This window comes from Rutilus rutilus, assembly GCF_951802725.1.
Source record: "Rutilus rutilus genome assembly, chromosome: 9".
NCBI lineage: Eukaryota > Metazoa > Chordata > Actinopteri > Cypriniformes > Leuciscidae > Rutilus > Rutilus rutilus.
In genome coordinates this window covers 18,185,925-18,203,491 of record NC_140223.1, presented here as the reverse complement: position 1 = coordinate 18,203,491, position 17,567 = coordinate 18,185,925, and the positions used below count along the sequence as shown (strand labels likewise).

General features: G+C 35.2%; 1 protein-coding gene across 3 annotated transcripts; it reads right to left on the bottom strand.

The window, feature by feature from the left end:
- Positions 1-10,942: 10,942 nt before the first annotated feature.
- nkapd1 (NKAP domain containing 1) lies at positions 10,943-16,076 on the bottom strand. 3 transcript variants are annotated; one of them, XR_014628712.1, is made up of 7 exons: positions 15,982-16,076; positions 15,489-15,567; positions 15,318-15,394; positions 15,073-15,228; positions 14,911-14,964; positions 12,742-13,881; positions 10,943-11,314 (listed from the first exon to the last, which is right to left on the bottom strand). XR_014628712.1 is itself a non-coding variant. In XM_084418797.1 (6 exons), exons 2-6 carry the CDS (start codon positions 15,555-15,557, stop codon positions 13,476-13,478), a joined length of 762 nt encoding a protein of 253 aa, XP_084274923.1. In that variant the 5' UTR covers positions 15,558-15,567; positions 15,982-16,076; the 3' UTR covers positions 12,256-13,475. The 3 variants fall into 3 exon arrangements, 2 of the variants coding, with proteins under 2 accessions (XP_084274923.1, XP_084274924.1); XM_084418797.1 differs by lacking the exon at positions 10,943-11,314 and having other exon boundaries at positions 12,256-13,881; XM_084418798.1 differs by lacking the exons at positions 10,943-11,314; positions 15,489-15,567 and having other exon boundaries at positions 12,256-13,881; positions 15,318-15,456; positions 15,982-16,074.
- Between the last annotated feature and the right edge of the window lie 1,491 nt (positions 16,077-17,567).

Sequence of the window (17,567 nt, the reverse complement as noted above, 5' to 3'; positions counted from 1 at the left end):
TTTTATGGAAAAGTTGCACATCAACCTCTTCATTGGACCCTGGTGCATCATCCTATAAATTGCAACCAAGTGGCAAGCCGTTGTGTTTCGATTTTTTCCTCCTCCAAACCAAGATGGCCAAGGGTCAGTCAGACATGAAAGTTGCTCCGGAATATCCACCCCATTCCTTCTATCCTAGGAGACTCTTGTAGGTAAAAAAAATACTGCAGCATCAAGCAATATCTAATGAGTCATATCACAGTTAAATTTTCCAAGTTTTGATTTTAGATTGAGAGAAAACTCTGATTAATCACGTCCACTGTAGTGGACGTCATGCATCAATGGCTATATTTCAGCTAGAATTCATAATTATAATGTGAATATTGTTTTTGAAATTTAAAACTTAAAAACTTAATCTGCAGTGACTTTTTTTTTACTGTAAATAAATGTATTTGTATTATTAGAATGTAATTTTCATTGACATCGAAAAAAGTCATGTGATTACATAATGTATGACACTTGTAATGCATTACTTTACTTGTTAGATCAAAAAGTAATCTGATTTCGTAATGCACGTTATTGTAATGAGTTTTTTTACTCATAACATCAAAAAGTAATCTGATTACGTAATGCATGTTACTTGTAATGCGTTTCCTTACTCATAACATCAAAAAGTAATCTGATTACGTAATGCATGTTACTTGTAATGCGTTTCTTTACTCATAACATCAAAAAGTAATCTGATTACGTAATGCATGTTACTTGTAATGCGTTTCTTTACTCATAACATCAAAAAGTAATCTGATTACGTAATGCATGTTACTTGTAATGCGTTTCTTTACTCAACATCAAAAAGTAATCTGATTATGTAACGCATACTTGTAATGCGTTTCTTTACTCATAACATCAAAAAGTAATCTGATTACGTAATGCATGTTACTTGTAATGCGTTTCTTTACTCATAACATCAAAAAGTAATCTGATTACGTAATGCATGTTACTTGTAATGCGTTTCTTTACTCATAACATCAAAAAGTAATCTGATTACGTAATGCATGTTACTTGTAATGCGTTTCTTTACTCAACATCAAAAAGTAATCTGATTACGTAATGCATGTTACTTGTAATGCGTTTCTTTACTCATAACATCAAAAAGTAATCTGATTACGTAATGCATGTTACTTGTAATGCGTTTCTTTACTCATAACATCAAAAAGTAATCTGATTACGTAATGCATGTTACTTGTAATGCGTTTCTTTACTCATAACATCAAAAAGTAATCTGATTACGTAATGCATGTTACTTGTAATGCGTTTCTTTACTCAACATCAAAAAGTAATCTGATTACGTAATGCATGTTACTTGTAATGCGTTTCTTTACTCATAACATCAAAAAGTAATCTGATTACGTAATGCATGTTACTTGTAATGCGTTTCTTTACTCGTTACATCAAAAAGTAATCTGATTAGGTAATGCACATTACTTGTAGTTAATTACTTGTTAGATCAAAAATAATCTGATTAGGTAATGCATGTTACAATACATTACTCATAACATTAAAACAAATCTGATTACGTAATGCATGTTACTTGTAACACATTACTTTACTTGTAACATCAAAAAAGTAATCTGAATGGGTTATGCATGTTACTTGTAATGCATTACCCCCAACACTGATCATTTCAGATGAGATTGAAAAAACGTTTCGCTAGGTTTTCTCAGAGGAGGGCTATGATAGAAATGTGCATGTCCATCTTGAACATAATCAGAATTATCAGCTAATAAGGGTAAATATCCATACTCTGGTACACTGAAGGGAGCATCGGAGTGGTTTCCACAGTTGTACCTTGACAGGCTGTAGAAAATTCTGATGGAATCACATCCTCATGTTCTGATATCAAAGATACGCGAAGTGCAACTTGTATGAAGTTGTATGAAGCCTTTGCAATATTTCGCATTTATATTTTTTGTATATATTTTATAGTTTTCACATGATTTGATATAATTGTATTGATTAGTTTGTTAAATACACATACTTTATCTGTTTGATTATTGTATTATATTTAATACAGTATATCTTCAGTTTAAACCATAACCGCATGCTGTCCACTCAAGTGGACATCTGAAGATCTCTTTGAAAAATTTGTAAAAAAATAAAATAAAAATCAAATCTTGTTTTTCATGCCCCAAGAGCAATAAAAACACATAGGAAAAAAGATGAACCTATCCTGGTATGATGTCAGCAGTTAATTGGATGAATGTTCATCCAGTGGAAATACATTTAGCCTCACACCTCAACCACAGCCATCACTGTTCGTCCGATCAACTTCTAGACCACGGACCACCAACTTAGAATGAATGACTCATGCCTGAAGATGTGGGCTTGTGACAGGTTACAATTTAGAGTGAATGGTGCTGGTGATCACCATTCAAATAGCACACGGATGTAGGCACGGTGAGGGAAAACAAAGCAAAGGAAGAGATATGTGGCTCAGGGTCACAGAAAAAGAAGGACAGATTCAGGCAAGAGGATGCTTGACTTGCCATATGGTCCATTTGTGAAATGAACAAAACATTTGCAGTTAGTGGAAAAATATTATGTACTGTCCTTATTCTAAATAACCTTTGCTGTTGCAACCCTTCTTGATTGTAGACCAAATCTTGAGCATTCAGCTCCAATGTACAGATTTGAAATGGTCTGGTTTTTTTATGACAGACACATAGTTCCACAGTTATCCCACTGTACAATTTTTGGGAACAGATTGTTTACAGAAATAAAGAAGAGAGTTCCCATAACCATTCTGTAATTTTGCAACTTAAATTTTTTTTTTTTTTTAATTAGGAAAAGAAATTTGAACAGTGTTTTACTGTCATATGCACAATAGGTAGTGTAAGCAAAGGATTATGTAAAAATTTAATGTTTTCATTTGTAATGTTAACAGCAAACTAGTAAGATTCACTACGTCATTTTTTACCGCGGAAGATAACCATTTTCAAGAATGCAACAGCTAGTTGAAACTTGTTGATAGGAATTTAAGAGCAACAAATATTATTAAGCAAATTAATTTTGTCTAAAGGCCCGTTCACACCAAGGACGATAACTAAAGATAACAATATAGTTCTAAAAAAGCGTTCTCAATTAAAGAATAGCAGAGCTCACACCACATCTATAACGTGGCACAGAGAAACAATATTGTTGGAATCACTTTCAGAATGATTTTATTCAGCTGATGAACGATAAAAAGATTGATAGCCAATCAGAAGCCATCAAGCACGCACGTAGAATAAACAGAGCGATATGCTAATATATCATTATAGTTATTGTTTTTGGAGTGAACGGGCCTTTAATCCATATGGCCTTTCAACAGCACTAATATATATATATATATATATATATATATATATATATATATATATATATATATATATATATATATATATATTTAAATTGTCTGTTGTTTATAAAAAAAGACACACAGTTGCACATTAAATTCAGTGTACAATGTACCATTTCTGGTGAACCAGAAAAGTTTTTTTGTGGAAAGAAAAGAATGTTCCACTATCACAGTGGAACAAACCATTCACAACAAACCATTCTGCAACTATTTTGCAACTTAACAACAGGATTTTTGTTTAGCAAAAGATGAGCACAAGATTGCAAGTTGTTGATATAAACTGAAGATCAACAAAAGCAAATAAACTGTTGTCTTGTTCTAGTTTTCCAAGAGCACTGAAGCAAAAATGCCACTTCTCCTCAGTGACGTGCTTATAACAGAAACTGCAGAACCTTCCAGAGCAAAGCATTTTTCAATCATCCATCGGATGATGTACGGCCAACCTCCCCCTCATATTTGCACGGCTTATAAAAGTGCGTTGCTATGTTTGACGTGAACTGGGAGAAGATTTGAGGAGAGACCAGAAACGGAGCAGCTGCTGCCACAGACCAATTAGCTGAGGCTCGTTCTGCTCTTCTGAATCAATTACTGCAGTCATTTAGCAGCAGAGGCAGACTATGGGCTGAGCTGACACATGCTGACGTCAAACCTGCGTCCCATAAGGCTGTGCAGGCGGAGGTGTGATAGCAGGGATGTGAAAGTGAGGGAGGGCAGGGGGTTGACTGCTCAAATCAAACCTTCTTGAAAGCTCTTAAAGCTGTTTTCCCCCCTGGATCATACATCCATTTCCTCCTCCTTTTTCTGAGTATGGCAAAGACTTGCACTGACGTCACGGCGTGAGGCCTATAACAAAGGCGATGAAGAAACATGGTGCTGATGGTGTTTTTTGGGCCTGAATGTGCCCTGGATTACTTTGAACTGTCTGAACACTAGGGACTGCTTGCTCAGAAACCTTTTATGTTATGAAACAACACAGCAGAGTGTGATCTTTGAGGCAAAGGTCATGCAAGTGCTGTTATGAAACCCATGCTGTAATGAGGTCCAATTTTTACAGTAGACTTTCATTACACAATTTAAAGGAACACTCCACCGTTTTTTCATATTAAACTATGTTATTCCCTTAACTAAGACGAGTTGATACACACCTCTCTCGTCTCAGTGCGTGCACTCAATCGCTCTGGCGCGCGGCGACACTTTGATAGCACTTAGCTTAGCCCAGTTCATTCATTAGGATCCAAACAGAGATGAAGTTAGAAGCGACCAAACACCTCCACGTTTTCCCTATTTAAATACAGTTACACGAGTAGTGACACGACCAAGTACGGTGACACAAAATAAAACGTGGCGCTTTTCTAAGCGGGTAAAAAGGATAACTATAATGTATGGCGGAATAGCACTTGGGAGCACTTCGACTCGGCGCAGTAAAAAGTCACGTTGGTTCTAATGACAGAAGTGAGAGGGAGAGGGAGAGGGGGAGAGGATTTTTCAGTGATGATATTACTGCGCCGAGTCGAAGTGGAAAACATGGAGGTGTTTGGTCGCTTCTAGCTTCATCTGTGTTTGGATCCTAATGAATGAACTGGGCTAAGCTAAGTGCTATCAAAGTGTGCACGCACTGAGACGAGAGAGGTGTGTATCAACTCGTCTTAGTTAAGGGAATAACATAGTTTAATATGAAAAAACGGTGGAGTGTTCCTTTAAAACATTTAGTCAGCCTTAAAGGAGAACTCCGGTCAATTTTAACAAAATTTTAACAGTAATCGATTGTCGAGTTCACGCGCATTAGTACCTATGATCACGCGCGTGAACTCGACAATCGACTACTGTGGACTTCGACCGAAAACAGGATGTAAATACAGGTATGTGCGCTGGCTGAATAAACATCATTTTTTATATATTTCTTTCACATCTACTGCAGTCAGATTCACCCGCATTCACTCCGAAGGAATCACTCACATGGCTGGTGCACTTGTAATGACACATCAAGGATGTTAAGAGGCTAAAAAGCAGGTTTAAGTCTTTGAAGTCAACAGGGTGCAAATTTTAAAAAGAGGATAACTCGGTGTAGGCAACACCGATTTTTGTCGTTGTTCTCTGTACTGACAGCACTCCAAATGTACAAAAAAATGAGCTCAATGTTAAAATTGACCGGAGTTCTCCTTTAACAAGCAACCAGAAAACCTTAGAAACTGCCTAACAACATGTTAAAACCACTCAGAACTCTTTAGTAACCAGCAATGCATTAACCACTCAGAACGCCCTAATAATCGCATAACAACTGATGAATAAAAATGCTATACTGTACATCAACACGTTTAAAACCTCTCAGAAGTCTTTAGTACCTATTGTGGCAAGCTGGGCATTGGCACAAATTGCATGATTCGATTTGATTTCAATGTCAATTCACAAGCTTGCGATTCGTTTAAAATCGATTCGATATAGATTAATTGGGGCCTACCAGACACAGTACATGGGAAAAAAATCTCTCAGTTAATGGTGTAAACTCTACAGGTTTTTTTAGGTATCCACTTGTAGCAGATTATAATTAATATGTATACCGTGCACAAATGTGCACATTGTGTGCACATTTATTTTAATTTATGATGTTTTTATGTATATTGTTTACGTGACTCTACGTGGCCTCGTTTAATTGCCCCTTGTGGACAAATAAAGTGTTTTGAAAAATAGTAAACACAAAAAAAACCTCACAACACCTTAATAACCACCTAGCAATACATTAGCCACTCAGAACACTGTAGAATCCACGTAGAAACATACTAATAAACACTCAGAACACCTTCACAATCACCCAGAACTTCCTAGCTACTGCACATCAACATGCCAAAAACCAGTCAGAACTCCTTAGCAATCCCCTAGAAACATCTTAGCCACCCAGAACACTGTAGCAACTGCATAAAAACATGGTAAAAAACAGTCAGAACACCTTAGTAACCACCCAGAACACCCAAGCAACTGGATAGCAACATTTAAATACAAAAACACTTTAGAAGAACCACATAGAAACACCCTGGCAACAACCCAAAATATTCCACCACCAGTATTTTTTTTTAAGGTTTTTTTTTTCAGAATTAGGTTAGTTACTATAATCAAATTTGAAGAAATTACATGAAGCAGCTTCTAACTGATGTCAGGTTCAAGTTATTGTGTGTTTAACGCTCAATATTTATCCACATCTAATGATGAATACTTGAGGACACTTGAGTGAGTGCTCTTTTTCTAGTTTTGCTAGAAAATGCCCCACTTTTAGAGTATTTCAAAATATTATCATTTGAGAATGCTTCATTTGAATGCGTGCCCACATAATATGCACATCCTCAGCAGAGATGTTGGTGTAGCCTCCGGTAGTGTCAAGAGAATCCAAATCTTTTACGTCAGGTTGCCATGGCAACGGGAGCAGATTGACCCATGATTCACTTGGTGGCTAATTGAAGTAAAGTCTGTGAGAGGGTCAGCCTGGATGCACAACTGATTTGGAGAGCAATCCGGGAAATAGCGTGTGTTCAGACCACTGGCTGCAGGAGCTGTCGATTAACCTTGAAAGGTTCTCAGCAGAGGGGCATGTTAATGAGCACCACGGGGTCCACCATGCTTAAACCACGTCATTTGACTTCACCTTGAGATATATTTGCTATAACTGTGGTATTTTAAACAGTATAATAAGAGTCTGAATGGGTTTTCTATGCTAAACTAGCTAGCTGCATTCACTTCTGCACTTTAGAAAGCCTACTTATGACCATCTTGATACTAATAGTATTATGCAAGGCATGGCAAGGCAAGTTTATTTATATAGCACATTTCATACACTGGTAATTCAAAGTGCTTTACATAGAAGGAATTAAAGTTAAAAAAAAAACTATTAAAAATAATATAAAATATATTAAAACAGTTTAGAATAAGAATTCAAAAATCAAATACAGTGCAATCAGTACCACAGTATGTATGGACGTAGCACAGTAAGTTAATAAGTATTAAATTGCGGTCACATTTACCGTTGTTTGGAAAATTGTCAGTGCAAAATCCCTTTAAAATCCATTAAAGGTGATGTGGTCTGGTCACAGTATCAAAATTTTGCGAGCAAAAAAGGTCCATTGTCTGCATTGTTGCCAAGTCTGCGGTTTTCAAACGGATTTGGTTTACTTCACTGTTGCCGAGAGTAGTTTTTGTAAGCTATAGGTTGAAGCAAAACCAACCACTACCCCCTCCCCCGCCAAATGCAATTTTTATTGATTGGGCTAGATTTGATTAGCAATTGGGCGGGTTTTGCAAAACCTGGCAACCATGATTGTCTATTTGTCAATAGCAATGTATGAAGCAGAACTCACACAGAAACCACACTCAAACAGCTTAAACCTGTTGCGAAATCTGCAATGAGAAAACTTACGCTTTCAACCGAAATTCATAATTGTGTAGATTTCTATTGAACTGACTGGAATTTCTACACGAAAATTCGCTGAACATGCAGTAGTACGGAAGCGTATTGCATTCACTTGAGGAAATTTTTTTCTGAATTAACGAGTTAATTATCTCAGAATTACGAGATAATTTTTCATGAAAAAAAGTTTTTGCTCTGTTTTTCTGAATTAACGAGTTAATTATCTCAGAATTATGAGATAATTTTTCATGAAAAAAAGTTTTTGCTCTCTTTTTCTGAATTAACGAGTTAATTATCTTAGAATTACGAGATAATTTTTCATGAATAAAACGTTTTTGTTCTGTTTTTCTAAATTAATGACATAATATCTCATAATTCTGAGATAATTAAGTCATTAATTCAGGAAAACAGAGCAAAAACATTTAAATTATCTCGTAATTCTGAGATAATTAACTCGTTAATTCAGAAAAACAGAGTAGATTATTTTTCCTCAAGTGAATGCAATACGCTTCCGTACTACTGCATGTTCAGCGAATTTTCGTGTAGAAATTCCAGTTGAAGTGAATGCAATACAGTTCCGTACAGTAGCCTACTGCACTTTTATAATTGTAATCATGCAATCAGGAATTTCAACAGCCGGCAGGGTTGCCAGGTCTGCACAACTAAACCAGCCCAATTGCTAATTAAAGGGGGGAGGGGAAACAGTAGAAAACCGCTGTTTTCTGCAAATTTTGCAATGTGTTTATGCTGGTCACATGATTTTGGCTTGATGACCAACTGAAAGCTGCTAGAGTTGAAAGTGACATCTAATGTGAGCTGTGCTTCATACATTGTTACACTATGGACAATGGACCTTTTTGCCCACGCCTTTAATAGTATTTTACCTAGTTTAAAAGCTGCATTGGATAAAGAATGAATAAATATAATGAATGTCTGCCATCGTTTATTGTTGCGGTGAGAAACTATTATTGATGCAAAATGAATGACTGACCTGGTCGGTCTGGAGTCTGACCACATAACCAATAAAGTAAGTGATTCATAATGAAACTTACTGGAGGGAATCACTATACATTTCAATACCAACTTTGAGGATGTGTCACTTCCTCTGTTTGGCCTATTGTAGTCATGTTCAGGATATGATCTTTTTCTAGGTCTGATAAATGATAGCCTACTTATCAGCCGCCGCCAACAACGAACCTGAATGGGATTTTATCACATGACTGGTGACTCACAGATATGATGTCAAGGAAGAGCTAAAAGTACATGCAGACTTTAGTTTAACCTCTATATGTAATTTACACAGTGATGCACACAGATTCTCTCGAAACGTATAACGTCACATAATCCCTGCCAAACCAATAGATCATACATAACTCAAAACTGTTGCAAGAAATAGCTTGACATAATACAACCTAATTTCTGGTAATGCCATCTTATCTCTTTCCACGCCAATATGACATAAGTATGAAATACTCTACCGGCAGAACTCAATAAAGAATGATTAAGCCCATTAGATTTACCTGCATGGCTAAGATGGTTTTGACAATAATAACCTAAAGAAGGAACATACCCCACATAATTGTGTAATTGAAGAGTAATGTGAAATGTATCAAATAAAAACATGTGAGATCAGTGTTCTTCCTTCAAAGCAAACTTACTGAGGTTCTTCCTCAACTGTGCAGACTTTTACTGAACAAACAGAAAGCATGCAAGTGATCCCCCAGGGGAAGATTGTTCTTTGTTAAACTTAAAGATCAATTATTTATTACTAATCAATCAAAACATTATGTCAAATGATTGAATAGTGACTGAACATGTTCAGTACTGCTTAAAATGTTCTGCTGCCAAGGCTGCATTTATTTGATCAAAATACAGTAAAAACAGTAATATACAGTGTTCTATTTTAATATATTTGAAAATGTAATTTATTCCTGTGTATCAAAGCTAAATGTTCAGCATCATTACTCCAGTCTTCAGTGCATGATCCTTCAGAAATCATTGTAATATGCTTATTTTCTGCTCAAGAAACTAATTTCTTATATAGGGTATCCATTTTGAAAACATTTGTTTTTGTGGAAATATTTTTTGTGGAAACCAAAAGTTTTTTCAGGATTCTTTAAAGAATAGAACGTTCAAAAGAACAGCATTTGTTCATGAAATTGACATTTTTGTAGGATTATAAATTTCTGTAAATGTTTTTTTTTTTTTTTTTTTTTATCAATTTACTGCACTAAATAAAAGTAGGCTATTAATTTCTTACCAATCCCAATCTTTTGAATGGTAGTGTAGAAAACTGTTTTGTTGTTGGCCTAAATGAGTTTCTCTACAGTGAGATTCATGTTTTTGTTAAACAACCTGTTATAAAAACGACTGCAGGCTTTAAAAACATTTTAGGTATTAATTTGTATAGGCTAGACAACACTTTTTTCAACAGTTTTAACGACACTCTTTCCCATTTTCAGCCCATTAATGTTAAAAAATGTATCATAAAACTAAAAACAACACTATTTCTTAAACTGTTGCAGTTTGAAACTGCTTGATTAGTCTGTTTTTCCTCCCACAGTATTTTTTTTTTTTTTTAACCATTCTAATATCTGATATATTTTTGGTTTAATGTCAAAGGGGCATTAAATTGGACAAAAACCACATCGCAGTCAAATCGGAAGAGACCAAAAGAGCACAACCTTTATTACCGGATCAGCCTGAATGAAATTGCCCTCAGCAAAACGAACTGTCAGAACAGCGTGTTCCCCTGAGCTGCGTGTTAGTGACCGTTTTTACCGAAAACACGAAACACCTTCATCTCGGCTGATGAAAGCTAGACACATTTAATTTGATTTAATTATGAAGCTTGGCAGCTTGAAAGTGTTTGATCATTTTCAGAATTGAGTCGTCGTGCAGCCAGGCTGATAGGAAAGGGCGCTGGTCATTGCCATAGAGACGCAATGTTCTTTACGGCGACTGCTCCGTGTTTACAGCGGAAGATGGCAGCCGGTGATCAGAATAATGAGCGGTCACTCAACCCACACATATACATAAAACACACACACACCGCTCGTACAGCTCACGTGGACTCGGTGTAAGTGAGCAACAATAACGGTAAACACTGACACAACAAGTGAACTCTACTAACTAACGTTACTGGTAAAATAACCGTTGCTTCCAAAGGCAACTTTAATGATATAATTCCATCTAATATGATATGAACGCTTGACCTTTGGTAGTTTAGTGCAAATGAATCAGTGAAAGCACACGTACACATTAGCAAAGGGAAGTAGCCATTATCCGTAAATGTCGGAAGTAAACAGTAGTGAAATATCATTTACTGTAGGTGTTTACAAGCGAACGTACAAAACAAGTCGTTAAAAGACAATCAGGCAGCCTCGCTTTGTATGGCAAGTCGTTTTAACATTTAATCCTTAATAAGTACTAATATCTATTTTCATGCTACTAGTAGCCTACTTAATTTTTAGATACGGGTATTTATTCAAGGTACTAGTGCTTATTCACTAGTGCAATTTCTTTAGGTAGTCTTACTGATAGGGCTGGGCGATATATCATGCGCATCTTGTCAGTAAAGCCATATGGCTCAGCTTGTCAGTGAACTACGGCTCTGTGTAGTAAATGCTGCTCCATTTGAAAGCAGGTGATGGTGATTACTACTAATCAAGGAACCGGCTTTACTGACAAGATGCGCATAACAATGTCATGCGATATATCGCCCAGCCCTACTTACTAACGCCTATTCTTTAGTTGCTTATTCATTAGTACTAGTACCTAATGACTATTATAAAAAATATGTAGGGTAGACTGGGTACAGTTGAGACATAGGTACAGTTGAGACACCTTAAATAACTTGCGTTCGCAGCAAGCACAAGTTGTGATTTTTGCTGTGCACATGCGTATTAGTGTCCTCTTTGATCGTGGGAAATTTGAACAATGGACGCATCTCCGATCCGAAGATATCGGGAAAAGTTTTTTTTCTAAAGTAGGACGTTCACTTCACCATGCACTCTCCACAATGAATAGCTTACTATCCCTATATGACTGTTAAACGTAACTGGTATCACCACAAACGTTATTCTGTGCCCTAAAAACTGGCATATTTCATGGTATTGTGTCATGCAAGGTAATTGCAAAATCTAGAGAAATATGCGAGGTGGCCAGCGGGGGATAGTTGAGACACACGTGTACCAACTGTACCCCCGATAGAGTTCTATTATAGGAAACACACTGCTTAGTTGTGCAGTGTTATGATAACAGGTTAAACGTCGTAATTAGCCAACATAGGACGCAAATGAAAATAAAATTTGATATTTGTGATATTTAAACTGTGTATTATTAATAAATATTGTTTAATATCTTGTTCCTGCTTTATAAATTTTAACCAGTGCTAATTTAAATAAAATGAATGAATATAAATGGTTGAATAAACGTAAATGTTGCCCAATTGTTATTTTCTTTATTTGTCTTTATTTTTCATATTTATAATGAATGGTTAGTTACCTTTACATCATTAGAAATGGGTGTCTCAACTGTACCATGCACTGTCTCAACTGTACCACATATGGGTACAGTTGAGACAAGGTTGAGACAAAAAGCACCTTATTTTCATGAGCTAATTGTGGAAAATATAAACTACTTCTGGGTATTATTGATTGATAATATCTTAATCGATAAGCTAATGAAATGTCATGTGGCATGTCATGTGGAAATTCACTTCTTTTCAGTATCTATTTTTGTGTGAAAAATCAAAACGCAAAAAGTGTCTCAACTGTACCCAGTCTACCCTACTAATCATAATTGGAATACTAGTCAAAACTGAATAGTTGATATATGAATGACAGGTTCCCATATAAGTCAATGGCAAACATTTGAAATGTGTTATTAGTCACAACAGAATAGCAATAGTCACTATCAAAATAAGTACTAGAATCTAATGAATAAGTACTAGTATCTAACAAATAAGTACTGGTATCTAATGAATGAGTATCAGTATCTAATAAATAAGAACTAGTATCTGATGAATAAGTACTAATATCTTTAAAAAGGTACTGGTACCTAAAAATAAGCACTACTACCTAAAGAATAAACACTAGTAGCTAATGAATAAGTACTAGAACTTAATGGAATAGATCCTAGTATCTAAAAAATAAGTACTAGTAGCATGAAAATAGATACTAGTACATATTAAGGATTAAATGTTAAAACGGCTTGCCATACGCTTTGAGATTGTCGTCTGATAGTGCAAAAGTGCCACCTTCTGGGCAACTTTGCACTTAACACACAAATGCTGTTAGGCAAAAAAAAAAAAAAATCAATAAGATTGTTGTAACTGGTAGGTTCAAGAATAAGGTATCATAGAATACAAGTATATTAAAAAAATATCTTTTCACTTAATTCAATTACACACATGGCAGAAAAATACCTGAGTTTTTTCAATGGCAATAAAAATCGTTCAGTCTCACAAGGAATAAAAAACATTCAAACATATTTAAAATGTTCAGAAAATATAACCTCATAAAATTAGACAAATTCGCATGTTTGCAAACATGGTTAAAAAGCCATCACGTGTCTGTTTGGAGAGGTATAAAGATCAAGTTATTGACTCCAGACCCATGATCAGAGTCTCCTAAATATGAACGAGATGCACGATTACAAAAATGTGTCTACAGTAAGCCTTGTTCGGCCAGGTAGATTGAAAAGTCAAGCATCAGAGCTCTCCTCTGATCTCTCCTCGTTCGCCACTTTCCAGTTTTTCCGCTTCTTCCGCTGAGGCTCGCCCAGTGTGTCTATTTCAGGGCAGTCTCTCTTCCTGTTCGTTCTCGTCCTGGTGTCTGAACGGCTGTCCTCCGTGCTGCTGTCTTCTGTTCTGTCTTTGTGCTCCTTCTTGCTACGCTTGCTTTTACCTCCCTTCCTCCTCTGTTTCCTCTTCGCGGTGTCCTCCGCATCGCTGCAGTTCTCAGAGCCCGAGGCCACAGTTCTCCTCCTCTTCTTCTCTTTTTTCTTTTTCTTCTTCTTAGATGACTTCTTGGAAGACTTCTCTATGTCATCGTGTAGTTTGTTCTTGTGTTTTTTCCTTCTGTGTTTACTATCATTGCAGGCTTTTTTTCTGGAATAAATGAATATAATATATTATTAAACGAAAAAATACGCTGCTAAAATATTTCAATAATCTAATATATTTAGATTATTAAACAATTTGATTCTATATCTATATAATTAAAATTATTTTAAATCAATAATTCAATTATATTACATTATATTTAAGATTATTTTAGATTTTAGATTAAAGAAGCAAATTAAGTAACATCAGAATGAAACCAGGGGTCTTTAACCTTTGTATTTAAATGCTTTATCATGATGGTTTACATTGGAAAGCCACCAAAAACAATCATTAAGAATGTACATATATTTGTATATAACAATTTACATACAAATATATGTACATTCTTAATGCTTTATCATGATGGTTTACATTGGAAAGCCACCAAAAACAATCATTAAGAATGTACATATATTTGTATATAACAATTTACTGCTAGAATATTTAGAATCATTTTAAAATTATTTATTTTTTAGATCAAATGAAAATGAGTGACTCTATAACAGGGATCTTTAAAGGGATAGTTCACCCAAAAATGAAAATTCTGTCATTAATAACTCACCCTGATGTCGTTCCAAACCCGTAAGACTTTCTTTCATCTTTGGAACACAAATGAAGATATTTGTAATAAAATCTGAGAGCTTCCTGTCCCTCCATTGACAGCCTACGTAACTACCACTTTCAAGGCAAAAAACATGGCAGAATTTTTATTTTTGGGTGAACTAACCTTTTAACTTTTTTTATTTACAAGCTAGTTACGTTGCATAGCTATTAAAATAACCATGACTGATGTAAAGAGATATATATTTGTACATTGTACTTTTTATTTTTTTATCAATTTAATTTAATTGAAAGTACAATTAAAATGCAATCTTTAAAAAAAATTGTTATCCAAGATCAACAATGCATGCCAATGTAATAATCAAACAATAATGGACCCCCTGCAGTAACACCACAGACCACGTTGAAGACCCCTGCTATTTAAAAACTCCACAACAATATGCTAAACATTTATGAGGTGGAAGGACACCTTACCCATCAGAATGAAATTCCTCAGGATAAAGCTCCTTAAAGCCACTGTGGCCCCACCTGAGGAGACAGAACACAGCTTTGTGATCACAGGAAATGCCTCTTGTTTCATGTTTCAAACATACAAAATAATTAAAACACCACAAGAACAAAAGCAAGCAGCAATACCTGTCAGGATCATTGGCTTCAAACTCATATAGTTTTCGCGTCCAGTATTGTGCCTCCCTCTCATCTCTCTCAGACATCACATCTTTCCTGTCTCCAATCCGGCCTCGCATGGACCCCTCCGAGTCGTTCAAATTGCGGTCACAGTGCATGCGGCCCCTAAGTGAGAATTACATTTGTCACTAAAGAGAAAAAGACATCAGGAGCAATAAACAAAGGTTGTGATGCTTGTAGCCATCAGTCATCACCTGTGCTTTGGGAAATGAGTGGACGTGGCTTGTCGTTCAAGATCCCTCAATTTCCACATCTCAGACTCCTCTTGAATCTGCAGTTAGAAGTTTAATCATTCCATGATTAATTTCATGATAGATTTCTGCTTATATACATCTGAAATAAAAATGGTTCATAAAAGTTCACACCTTGTTATGGGCATCTGTGTGTCTGATGACATTTCGGAGCAGCACTTTACCCATAGACACCTTCGACATGACATCAAACCTTTAAACAACATACCACAGCAGAGTTTAATGTTTCAAAAGCTTCATATATACACGCTACATAACTATGATTAGAAACATGACTATGTCTGTTAGACTAATACAGGAAGCTTATTGGCTTTCACTTTTTTTTTCTAAATTCAAAAGGCCAAGCAAATGAGCTGGATATGAAAGAAAAAAAAAGTAAAATAATGTCAAAATAAACATCAGACTTGTCATGTTTTGTCCTTTAAACACGAGTATGGCAGCAGCTCTATTGACATTCATTATTGGCGATGTTTTCCTACTAGCTAACACAACCGTTCAGTTCAATTAAAGGCTTATTTAGTAAAAGTACAGTTAAAAAAAGAAAAGAAAAGGAATTGTCCATATTAAGTAACATTACGTTTCAAAACAAAGTAAGGGATGAACTGACCTTTCTATTAATCAATAAATTTGAATTGTAGTGACTAGTGAGCGACGTGAACGTGGCATCAAAACCAAGTAGATAACTTCCTGCACTGCCTACGCAAGTGAGTTACTTCAAAATACAAGTCGCGAATAACCGACTTTCATAATAAAAGTCGTAATTATACTCTTATACACAATACATCTAGCTATATTAGTAATCTGAAAGTAACCTGAAAATCATATTTTTAAAGGTTTAAAGAAAACTTGTTTACGTATATTTTTCACTAAGTGTTTTGATTCTATGATAAACATCTATGATAAACAAAAATGACACACGTTAGCAAAATATTATGGAAATTCTCGATTTTATTTGATTTGTTGGTTTTACGTGCATAATGGCATGCACAATGGCATCAACAATACCCATGATGATGAAATACATCACTCCACATCCTCATCCAGTTGAAACTGCATTTTAGCAAGGCCTCAAAAAGAGAGAAATAAAACTTTAACTGAAAGTAATTTTTTAGTGAAACAAAGATTTTGATTACACTGGAATTCCCAAACCGTTTCTGATGCGTTTTCTGCTGACACTTTAGAATAATGGTCCGTCATTAATAAGTAACTATGCAGGAAGTAGGCCTAATGAAGGACGTCATGAGTAGTTCTACATTAACATCTTAGATACTAGGCCTACTATTAACTAATATGGAAACAATATGAACTAATCAGTAAGTAATATCGAATATCTAATAAGTAATTATGACAACTTATAAAGAATTACTAATTAATTACTAATCACAACATTATCGTGTCTAAGACGTTAGCAATTATCTTTTTTTACGTTCGACTATTTTCATAGTAAAAATGATTACGTCTCAGACACACGATAATGTTCTTTATAATTTGTCAGTTAGTTAATAGTTATTAATGAAGCTAATCTCATTAAGTAGCCTAATTATTGATTACCTAATAAGGAATAATCTCCTAAATTTTACATTACTTACTGATTAGTTAAGCTTGTTTCTTTATTAGTTAATAGTAGTAGCTGAAGTGTTAATGTAGAACTACTCATTATTAGTCCTTCATTACTTATTAATGACGGACCATTATTATAAAGTGTTACCCGTTTTCCTTATACCCATTATACCCACTTTTCCTTATAACTTCATTGAGACCGAAGAAAGAGAAATTACCTCTCAGCTCATTTATATTTTGCAAAAACACCTATATTCATGATTTAAAGGAATAGTTCACCCAAAAATTTAAATTCTGTCATTATTTACTCATCCTCATCTTTGGGACACAAAAGAAGATATTTTTGATGAAACCTGAGAGATTTCTGTCTTACAGGTTTAAAACGACATTAGGGTGAGTTATTAAAGGTGCAATATGTAAGATTTTTCATAATAAAATATTCAAAAACCACTTAAACAGTGTGATATATTTCATGCAGTTGTTAAATTATCCCAAAAGTTCAGTCATCAGTCATCATGGTTCACGATTATAGAATTATAGGCGAGTAGAGAAAATCCAAAATACCGTAAACATAAATCAACTTGGCAAGCAGGCTTTGGGAGGGATTAATATCGGTGTGGCGTTTTCAGGATG